The following is an 11,504-nucleotide window of genomic DNA, read 5'->3' as shown; positions in this document are numbered from 1 at the left end:
CAGGATAAAAGATGCCTATTAAAATTTCATATGGAAGAAGTGTGCATTTTCAATATTTCACAGAGATATTTTGGCCAAATAACTCTAAAATAAATTAAAGATAATTTTTACAATAAACACAAAACTTAATTTTACTTAAATGTAGAAACCAAATATTAAAAAACAAATCATCAAACCTTCAACGTAACATAAGAATCCATTGGAATTTAGTATAACAAATAAAATTTTATTACTTAATATGATTACATACTTTTTCCACGAACATGAAAAGCATTTTTAACCAACACATATCATTTAAAGACATGGAAAATTGACTAAATGATAGAATAAAACTAATAAAATAAACTTTGGAGACAAATTAAACAAACCAGTTCAAAGCATGTACTGGCTAACATCTCGGAGACATTGACAACACAAATTACCTCTCAAGATGTTCCTAAAAATTCGATCAATTAACAAGAAAAACATGCGCCAATTACAAGGCTACATGGCACCAGATTTTAATGAATTCCTAAACACTAAAAATGAGCAGATTGATCGACGATTCCACGTATCATATAAAACTGTTTAGGTACAACAGCTTACAGTGCATTATTTTCTTTCCCATTCTTTGTTCTTGCTTGCTGATTTGGACTTCCAATGGTTGTGGGGTGATTGTCTTTATCAACAGGTTCGTTTGCTTGATCTGCGTTCCTCTCCTTCAAAAGATTGCTGTTTGTCAAAGTCGAGCACATTGCTCTTGGTAACTTTAAAGGTATATCGATTTCATCATTGCTTTTTGGTTGCATTGGCACTTCAACATTCTGTCCAAGGGATGTAGGAGGTGGAGCAGGGACAAGTTGAATAACGGACTTACGCCACTTTTTCCTGTTCATGGGTTTTGGCACCCCAGATCCTGCCTGAAAGTTAAGAGGGGAAAATCAATAACTTGACATGCTTTGATACATGATTAGAACTTAATGCCAGCAACTTCAAAAAATAGTGTTATACTGAGTCTGACAACAAAAAATAAGATTAATATCTATTCTGTTACAAGTAAAGGTGAATACTACTCACCATGCTATTGCCAATGTCGGATAATGGCTTCCTAGTCTTGCCTCCATCATTCATGTTGACGGGCTTATCGGATAAAGCAGTCTCAAGTAGCCTCGCACCATGAGAAGCAAGGCCAGCATCATCTGTCCCAGAAATATGTTCGGCAGGTTCAAGAAATTCAGTTACAACCAAGTCCTTTGCATTAACTTCTTTATTGCTACATCTGGTGGGCTCACAGTTGCACGACATGCTACAATTACCCCTTGCAGCACGACACTCACATCTTGAAGTTTTGCAAGAAGAATATCTGCTACAAGAGCAACAAACTTGCTCTGTTGAGCTCTCGGGATTCTCTCCTTCTATTTCCATGGAAATTTCCAAGGGGTTGACTGTCTTAGAATTTCCCTTCCTAGCATGTCGCTTTTTTCTCTTTATAGTCTCCCAATCGGTGTCATCCTCCGTAAACATATCGGAAGCCTCAGGTTCATATTCATCAGATGTATCCATGTCTTCCAACAACTCATGTCCATTCAATCCACTATCAAACACCATAGAGCTCCGGAATCCCTTGGTTAGAATAAAACAATCATGTATGTTGTAAAAAATCAAAGCCAAACAAAAGTCAAAAAGGAAAGGTAAATATACTTTTTCTTTCATTCAATAAAAAATTATTGTAAAACCTAATTTACTAACCCCGCTCATAACTACCATATCTCATATTTAATTTTTGCAAATTCTAAAAATAACTAAAACATTACTTTACGTTGAGTATAACATAAATTAGTATAGTTTTAATCATAATTAATAACTTACATATATAAAAAAATAAGTAATTAGAATAAAAATATATGCACTTGAGTTATCATGTGTGTAGATTGCTTGCTAGTTTTATGAAAAGATTAAATTAAGTACCCCACTATTTTTTTTTTTAAAGATGAGCCTCAACATTTCTTGATAAAGCAAAATCATATGTAAACAAACAGATTATAAAATAACAAGTAAGAATTATTTTTGTTGGATTAAGGTTGCAAGAACCAATACCTTGGGCCGCAAAGCATACGCATGACCTTCGCTAATATTCGTTAGACTTGTTTGGAGGTTCCTTGTCTTTTCTATGGAGTGTCTCTTCCAAGCCAATTTCTATCAGAAGTATTTTAATTATTCACATTTAGCATGATAACTTCAAATTTTGGAGGTAATCAAATCACAGATGAAATAAAGAAACGAAAAAATCAATCATAAAAAATATAATTATTAACGTCAACTCCCACACTTTCTAAACCTAACTCAATTTCATCCCCAGCATCTATTTCGAACCAAATTAAAATACATACAGATATTTGAGAATATTTATTTCTGTTTTATTATGTTAGTCTTTTATTATAAAATATCTATTTATGAAGTTATTATTATATTTATTAATTACTTTTGCTTGTAATTTATTTAAATAAGAATTTAATTTAATTCCATATAAATACTTACATAAATAATTAATAATGAATTCAAAGTATATATATAAATTAATTAATTCGAAATTATCTAAAAATATTATGAATTAATATTATTTTAAAACTAATAATCAAACAAAAGAAAAAGTAAGAAAAGAAAGAACCCTCCCTAACACAAGGGATGGCACCTGGAGTCTGAATAAAGAACATTAGGTTGAATGCAGAAAAACATGCAGATATCACATTATTAGTGGATTAGGATTAGACCACAAAATTTTATCATCAAAACAAATAGGTTCAAAAAAAATTTATATACATAATTTATATTTATTCTTTTTGACAAAATAAAACCAATAGGCAATAACCAGTTGAAAACTTAAAGGTAGTCGTCAAGTTATCTGTAACGGTCTAGCTATGACACCAAGTTATGATTTATATTTATTATTTTTGACAAAAGCATTTCCTAATAAATTATCATATGTGCGTCCATTATTGAAATAAAATCGATCGTTTCATAGTATGACTTACCATTAAATTCTCCTGACGTGCAAATTCAGCCTTCTGAAATTCCAATTGCCTAACCAAATTGACTATTTTTTCCTTCATATCTTTGATTTCTGCGTCCTTCTCACTGCAATCAACTTCCCTGTCTCTCAGCTGGCATCTGCTTAAGCATAGTTAGAATGTCATCCATAAAGGAAAGTTCTTCTTGGTTTCCAGACTGGTCCCATCACTTAAAAGAGCCTATTACCTGGAGGTTGATGCCGAGTTGAAAAGAAAGTTCATAATATTCTTAGCTTCCACCAGCGAACGAATTTGGTTCCATCGTCCTCTACCACTAAATACTCGCTCACATTCCTCTGCTTCTGATAATTGAGATGCCATGGAAACAAGCGTGCTCGAAGAAGTAGCAAGCATATTCTCAAGCGCGAAAATTCTAGAATTTCGAGCACCCGGAGACATTGTCTGAGGGCTTTCACTGCAGTAGAAAGTTAGAAATCATCAAAAATTTATTGAAAATCCCCATGCACTTGATGCAATTTCTTCATATGGAAAAGAATTATAACCGTCAACCAGAAATATTTGAGGCAAGGAACTTCAAACCTTAAATTCGTCTTCTCAATCAAGGCTTCTTCCTTCAATCTTGCCACTTCTTCGGCCATTTTTGCCCTCCTATATATACATGTGTATGAATAACAAATTCACAATAAAATAAAAGAGATGTACAATTTATAAAGAGCCGGAAAGGATTAAAAAAATTAATGATGCGGGTCTAAATACTAATTAATTTGAGAAAAATAAACACATCACCACCTAGGATTTACTTTAAATATGACAGAGCCACAAAATAGCGAAACCATTCCACTAGGTGCCACAAAAATGTATTCTGTTTATATAATTGATTGGCTGCATCTTGTTCTTATACAGATTAGGGATATTGTTCTTAGAATAGCATGAAATGAAGGCTTTATTCGTTTTATGGTATGCAACATATGATGCATTTTACATTTGGAATATCTCAAGAGGAACGTAATCGGGATTACACTTCCACTGGTTCTATCTCTCCAAACCATGTAAGATGAATACTAGTAACTACGAAACACAATAAAAAAATATACAAAATAAAAGAAACATTCTAGAATGAGTTGCTCAACTTACTCTTGCATTTGTCGCTCATACTCGGACCGAACTTCATGCACTCGAACAGTAACCTCAAGTTCATGTTCAATCGCCTGTAGTAATGCCTTAAACAACAGACAACAAAAGTAAAATTAGACTAAAGGGAAGATAGATCCATGTACAAGGAAACAAGTGTAATATATGCAGAATTATATAATCAAAACACAAAAAACATCGAGCAAACCATTCCTGTAAAGATAGATAGATAGGTACCTGAATCCCAGAACCATTCTTACTATTTATTGCACCTACAAATAATAAAATATGTCAGATAATTCAAGAAAACAAAAATCATAAGAATTACAATTTACACACAACAAGACAACTTCAAATAATTTAACCTGGCACTTCCCGTGACGCCTTACGAGAATCCACCAAATCTTTAAGGCGCTTGGTAGCCATAGCAGCTTCTTCAGTCTTTCGTTGCAACACCTGAAATGTGATATGTGGTGAGATTTTTTCCAGTATGATCACATGAAAAAAGTTTGTGTGGAATCAAAAAATTACCAGTTTTTGTCTTTGGTTGAGTGCCAAGAGCTTGTGCATCTCATATTCGTTCCTTCTTCCTTCTTTCTTTAGCTAAAAGACACAAGTTACAATTTTGGTTTCATGAAGACTTGGTAACCTTTTAAAATGATAATATTATGCAGCAAAGTATAAGCAGGTTAGCCAGACATAGACTTTTCATGCTGTCTTAGACGATAAATGCCACAAAAAGAAAAGCTGAAGTAGTCAATCTGAGATGTCAAGAATCTAAAAAACACTAAACCGAAGTAAACCAAGTACCTGAAGTACTTCCTTTTCACGAGTAGCTTTCCACTGTCTAAATTGTTCCGATTCTTTCTTTATCTTTTGTTGTAATTGAACCTTCAAATGACGAGGAGCATAAGTGCAAAAGAAAGACTACTAATTTTGTAGACAAGAGTGGTACTTAACAAAGCAGAACCTTATGTGATTTTATCCTCTGAATCTCATCCAACAACCTTTTGGCAGCCTCGTCACTCTTTTGTTTTTGTCTCAGCAGTTGAGCTTGGGCATCCTGTTTCTTCTTCAACTCAGTAACCTAAAGGAAAAGTAGAGTTGTGAACAAGAATTATATATATATAAATAAAAACATGTTTTTCAAGATTATTTACCTGAGTCTCGAGTATGTTGAGCTTTTGAAGATACTCTTCCTTCAACTTTTGAGCACTGTCACCGGAATTGGACGAGATGTCCGAGAGATTCTGCCTCAAACCTTCAATCTCTTTCTACAATGCGTAATGTATTTCAACGTACATGTTTCATTCTCAGTCTAATTAGAGTAATACACGCAAAAGGTGATACCTGTAAGGCCCTCTTTTCAAGTTCCAAATCATGAACTTTTTTCTCATAATGCAGCTTAAGAACTGAGGTATCAGGGCCCGTAACTCGCTTCATTTCAGCCTTCAAAATAATGGATTAGAGTCCAACTATCTATATTCTACGCATGTATGTACAAGACAAATGAAATTTCAAATATCTAAAAATGATGCAAGTGATAAACTGGTACGAAAGCTTCAACAATTATAAGTGTTCTAAAAATCGGCCTAGGCGCTAGGCGCCAGTTGACCGCACCGAAAAGTGCTAGTCGGCCAGCCTAGGCGGAAATGAATTTTTTTTTTTGCCTTCTAAATCATAAGCCCAATAAAAAAAACCCACGAAAAATTTTATTCACTCTTCCACGAAAACCCTTTCGACGCCGTTTTCAAAAAGAAAGAGAAGAAAAATATAGATAATAATAAGTAGAGAAATTTATGGAGGAGAAAATTTGTGGAATTTTATTAGTTATGTAATTTTGAACTCATTTTAAATTTGATGCTATCATGTTGGAGTTATAATATGTGATTTACTATGTTATACCATAGAATCCGCCTAGCGGCGTCTAGTCCCCGCCTAGGCAGCCTAGGCGCTGGTCTGGCGTACGACTAGCACCTATCGAATTTTAGAACCTTGACAATATCACCTACTTATTCGCATAATAGGAGTACATTAGATTATATGAAATTACTTGGAGATTACCATTCGCTAATCATGTTCTTTGTCATATCTTGTAAACTATAGGTTCCAAAAAAATCTAAATGCTCATATTTGGATGCTGGAAAATTCCAAAACAATGTCTACCTCCTTTTCTTCAAGTCTCTTGTCCAATTCTTTGAGCTCCTTATCCAATTTTTGTTGAAGAGAAGAATGCTCAATCTCCTTTTGTGCATCTTCTGCCCCACCTGCAAAATCGTATGGAGAACACATTTTATCCGCGAAAATGGGTTATTTTATCTAAATATCAGTAGGTTGAGCCAAGTTAGTATTCATAGCATCTAAATAGATAATTTGTGTAAGTGTCGCATGTTCAAGCTATGGCGAAGCTGTCAAACCGCAAGCCACCAAAAATTTGAATCTCTCAGCGATTGTTAATAGCATACCTTCTTTTTCAACATTTTGTGAATCAGAGTCGAGAAGGCATGAATAACTTCCGTAACTCCCATCATCTTCCACAGCAGCATACTCGTGATTATCACCACGTCTTGAACGGTCTAAACTTTGTACCCGTAGCAATTGTCCCTCAAGTTCTTGAATTTTAGTGACATAGCTTTTGATCATATCAAAGTCCTGCAAGATAAAAAAATTTAATTTTTTCATTTTTTAAAAAAAGAACACTTCTCTAATTCAGAAATATAAAAAGAAAGAATGACATTTCATAATATTCAAATAAACCTTATCTGATATGGTTTTGGTTTCATCCAAAAGTTCTCCATTTTGTCGAGCTGACTCCATTTTCAAAATAAGTGTGTCCCTTTCTGCTTGAGCATCAATAGCACGCTGCATCAAATTCTCATAACCAATTCGACAGTCCTGAAGTTCCTCCTGTAGTGATATTTTACTTGCTTCAAGTAAAGATATTTTATGCTTAAGAATCTGTAGACCAAGCAAATGGATTACAAATCAGAAGTCAAAAACTATAACTATTGTGAAATGAACATGTTAAAAGCATATATATGCAGAAGTTTATAACAAATCAGTATGTACAAAAATATCGATTAGACTTAAATATCTGAGGTGAGGGGATCAACGTTAATCATATTTTGATGGTGCAGTGGTGCCCCCTTGATAATGACACATAGGATTCATGCATAGGAAAATTTAAACATAGAATAAGATTCTCTGTCGTACTTTAATTTCTTCTGATGGTGCAGTGGTGCCCCCTTGAAAGTAAAGCAACTCTGCCTGCAACTGTTCAATTTGATTTCGCATCATCTGCATTTGAGTCGCCACTGGATCACGATTGATCTACAAATTGAAAGAAACACAAGAGTACCATGGCATGTAAGTCTTATCCTATGATGATGAAAAATCAATTTTGACAAATGGATTACAATGTAATACAACTATACAAGGGTAATCTGTTCTAACAAAAAGCTAACACACTAATGATGAAGCTTACGATTGCTTTATTCTGAATATTACGAGCCCGATTAGCATATTTCAATGTGTTGATTGTCTCCTCTGCGTTCGTGTCAGCTGGGCTTACACAAGCTATAACATAAAAAGATAATGTTATAACAATCTGAAAATTCACAAAATGTTATATGATTATATACATGGTGTAGCCATCATACTTTAAGCACGGAGGGAAAGAGCATACAGACTACGGGAGAGAGAGAGAGAGCGAGAGAGAGAGAGAGAGAGAGAGAGAGAGAGAGAGAGAGAGAGAGAGAGAGAGAGAGAGAGAGAGAGAGAGAGAGAGAGAGAGAGAGAGAGAGAGAGAGAGAGAGAGAGAGAGAGAGAGAGAGAGCATACCAATCATTATTGTTTTGCTATTTCCACCGAGAGAATCCTGCAAAGCACGATAACATAAGCATGTTGATGGAAATAAAATAACGGGGAACTGATACACATACAATAAAATATAAAATAAATATCAGAAGATCAACTTTCAGTAGCATTGATGGAAAAATTGGAATCAGATTGACATAAGAATATCACACTACTCCATATAGATTTAAAAGGTGGAGATTTTCAAGTCGATTTATCATTTATATCATTAGTTCTGCTTCAATTCCATTTGACTTATTTTTACTACTATTACATTTTATGTGAGAACCTTCTACGTTTTTTGCTTCTCCACATCATTCGGGTATGTGTCCCTAATTAGAGCAACAGCTTAGTATCCTCAATGTTTTGTTCAATCAAGATAATAGAGTTAAAGTAGCCCTGAAATCTAACCACATAAATGTAAATATGTGTTTTCATCATTGCTCAAAGTAGTTAGATTAATGATTTAGCTAAAGTTGATAATTGTTTCCTAGACGATGATAAATGTACATCACAACATTTCACATTCTAAGTCAAGGACTATAGCATGACCGCAACATATTTTGTGTGACTATAAAATACTGTGCAAGTATCTTTTGTCATCATAATTAGGAAAACAACCAGAAATAGCTCGAATACATCCTTACCTGTAATATGCGAGTTAACTTGCTATCACGGTAAGGTATGTGACATCCTTCTTTTCTTTTCTTGTCATCACCTAAAGCACTGATGACATTGCCTAGAGACAACAACCCCTTGTTGATGTGAATTCCTAATCAGAGACAAACGTAACATATAAATTCCAAAATTAACAGATTAAGAAAAAGTTTTAGATAAAAAATTTCCTTATCTGAACAAGATTAAAGTCGAGTGGTGAACCATACAAAACAAATATGAAAGGAATAATCTTATGCAATAAAAGCCCTTCTTTTTGGGAAACCATCAACTTAACACACTGAAATGCAGAAATCTTGACCCCCACGTCATTTATCAAGGAAAAAAATACAACAATAAGTATGATACAAAAAAATTAAGAGAAATAAATAATCACACAAAATCGAAAAACCTCAATATGGTAGCACTACCTTCTCGCAATCGTGTACCATCTGCACCTGTCCTCTTTGCACGCTCGGAGCCCGCAAGGTCTACCAAATGAAGTTTGGCAATCAAAATATCATCACCAACATCATCTCCACTTGAAGATCGAGCTATTTTTTTTTGTTCCATGGATATTGTGAAAATTGCATGTGATCGACTAGCAAAAAGTAGGTATATGAGAAGGATTTTATATAAATCGTTATGTAAGTTCAAACAGCAAAACTTTAACACTGCAAATGCCATCAATTTTACAGGTTGATTTCAAGCACTTCATTTTCCTTCAAACTTTCTAAAAATTGAGAAAAGTGTACATGTGTGGCATGGTGACAGAACAATTTGTATTCTTAACAAGAATGTTTAAAAGAAAGACTACCTTGATTGACTGTTCATGTTTGTGCTCCCAGTGGCACGGCATAATGAACCCTGCAACAAGTATGAAGCCATCTCTTCCTTTGTCCTCACCTCTGCCTCTGTAACCCCAGCCAGTGTGATCCCTCCACTCACAGTTTCTCTAATTTGAATGGGGACTCTTACTGGACCCGCAGTCTTTGCCATGGATGGTGCCTCAACTTTAGAAAAAACCGGAGTTGGATCAAGTAAGTCAAATACTTCTTCCTTAAAAATCTGCAAGATTAAACTCAATAGAATTACCAACTCCATAAGTAAAACACATTCTTAATGAAACACTAAATTTATAATCTTCTACCTCGATGAAAGATACTCTAACCAGAAACTCGGTAAACTCATTCATGCTCTCCATCTTTGAAAAAATTGTATCCATCACATTAGGAATGACACCACCTTGGTGTCCTTCACCATTATAATTTGTGCCCATTGTGTAGGTCTTCCCTGACCCAGTCTAGCAACATAGAATAGAAGATAACATTCGTACGAAATTTATTGTTTTCCCATGAATATTGCAAATAACTCTATAGAAACTATAAGGCACCGTTTGGTTTGAGTGATAGAATAAGTAATACATAGATACGTAATATAATGTAAATTAAAAATAAATAAGAAAAAATAGTTAATACATTATTTGATTTGATGAATAGATTGTAATTTATTTGATTTAATTAATGTAAAATTAATAATTAATAAATTGATAAATAATATGACGAGAATAACGCAAAATTAAATGGGATAAGTTATACATAGATTAATAATATGTCCAACCAAACAATGCCTAAATTAATCCATCCAACCAAACAATGCCTAAGTGTAAACACCGTACCTGACCATATGCAAGTACAGTGCCATTGTAGCCACTAAACAGGGCATCGACCAGTGGCGCTACACAGTCATCATATATGGAAGAAGATGGACTTCCCTTGCTACCAAATACATGATCAAATGTGAAAGCATGCGACCCAATCTGCACCTGTTTTCACATAAAATTGAGCAGAAAAATCAGTCAAATCTCTGTAAATACCGTTTCTAGTTATTTCCATGTGTAGATCAGTATACTATCTTATCCATTAACAGCCTAGTCAACCACTTTAATACCTGCTTCTGGGCAGGGTAGACAGTGATGCAGTCTGTGCATCCCACGAGTAGCTCCGGAGTAACTAGCGGCCGGATATTCACAGCAACCCTCACACTCTGCGATGCATCACCGTTCTCCATCGCAATTACTTACCCAGAAGCCTGAAACCCGAACCTCTGTCTCTGCACAACAAAATGTAGTACCGTGACCCGAACTGGAAAAAGATCGCAAAACCCTGAAATTAAATGTAACAACAGATCCCCTGCACCAACGGAAGTAGATGGAAACAACACGTCATTGTCACGGCTGAAAATTACAAAGAAAATATCCGAAATTTGGGAGTTTCCTGGTGAAAATTACCGCGGGGGAGAGAGAATGGGCGGCGGAGAGGCGGAGATTGGATGGATTTGAAATCGAATGGGGGGAGAGAAGTACAGTGAAGGGAAAATGAAAAGAAGTCGAAACGGTTTGAATTTGAGGAAATGCCGCCGGTCAGGTCCGAAATTCAAATAGATGCCTTTTTCATGTATTATATTATTATTTAATATTAATATATTAATATATATACACAATATAATCTATTCTATCTATACTATTTTATACATGATGACACCAACTTTTGTTTCCGGTTTTACCCTCTCATCTCATTTTTATCCACTATCCCACTAAACCTCCCACTCAATCTAACCACAAAAAAATTACATATAAAAATAACTTTTATTTTACACACGCATAAATGTGTGCTTTTTTTACTAGTATATATAAAAGATGTGATAGAATAAATATTTTATTTTATAAAAGAAAAAACAATGAAACATCACTTATTCGAAAATTAGAAATTAGAAATAAATGCTCGAAAAATTAGAAATAATACATAAACCAAGACGAAAATAAAAGCAAGTAAATTTAATCAATAACTAGCAACC

At 34.4% G+C, this 11,504-nt stretch overlaps 1 protein-coding gene across 2 annotated transcripts; it reads right to left on the bottom strand.

The window, feature by feature from the left end:
- Window positions 1-358: 358 nt before the first annotated feature.
- LOC140875871 (kinesin-like protein KIN-4C) lies at window positions 359-11,065 on the bottom strand. Of its 2 annotated transcripts, none has more exons than XM_073279696.1 (27): window positions 10,939-11,065; window positions 10,599-10,840; window positions 10,327-10,473; window positions 9,799-9,951; window positions 9,466-9,716; window positions 9,080-9,249; window positions 8,642-8,766; window positions 7,980-8,016; window positions 7,624-7,715; window positions 7,353-7,469; window positions 6,897-7,097; window positions 6,605-6,791; window positions 6,306-6,406; window positions 5,490-5,588; window positions 5,300-5,413; window positions 5,110-5,226; window positions 4,950-5,030; window positions 4,671-4,742; window positions 4,505-4,595; window positions 4,377-4,411; window positions 4,143-4,228; window positions 3,588-3,656; window positions 3,235-3,462; window positions 3,012-3,147; window positions 2,077-2,175; window positions 1,057-1,602; window positions 359-899 (listed from the first exon to the last, which is right to left on the bottom strand). In XM_073279696.1, exons 2-27 carry the CDS (start codon window positions 10,716-10,718, stop codon window positions 582-584), a joined length of 3,792 nt encoding a protein of 1,263 aa, XP_073135797.1. In that variant the 5' UTR covers window positions 10,719-10,840; window positions 10,939-11,065; the 3' UTR covers window positions 359-581. The 2 variants fall into 2 exon arrangements, with proteins under 2 accessions (XP_073135797.1, XP_073135804.1); XM_073279703.1 differs by having other exon boundaries at window positions 10,599-10,760; window positions 10,939-11,043.
- Window positions 11,066-11,504: the final 439 nt, after the last annotated feature.

The sequence above is a fragment of the Henckelia pumila genome, chromosome 1 (genome assembly GCF_033568475.1).
Source record: "Henckelia pumila isolate YLH828 chromosome 1, ASM3356847v2, whole genome shotgun sequence".
NCBI lineage: Eukaryota > Viridiplantae > Streptophyta > Magnoliopsida > Lamiales > Gesneriaceae > Henckelia > Henckelia pumila.
Note: the sequence above shows the minus strand (reverse complement) of the source record. Positions and strands in the feature narration are given on the sequence as shown.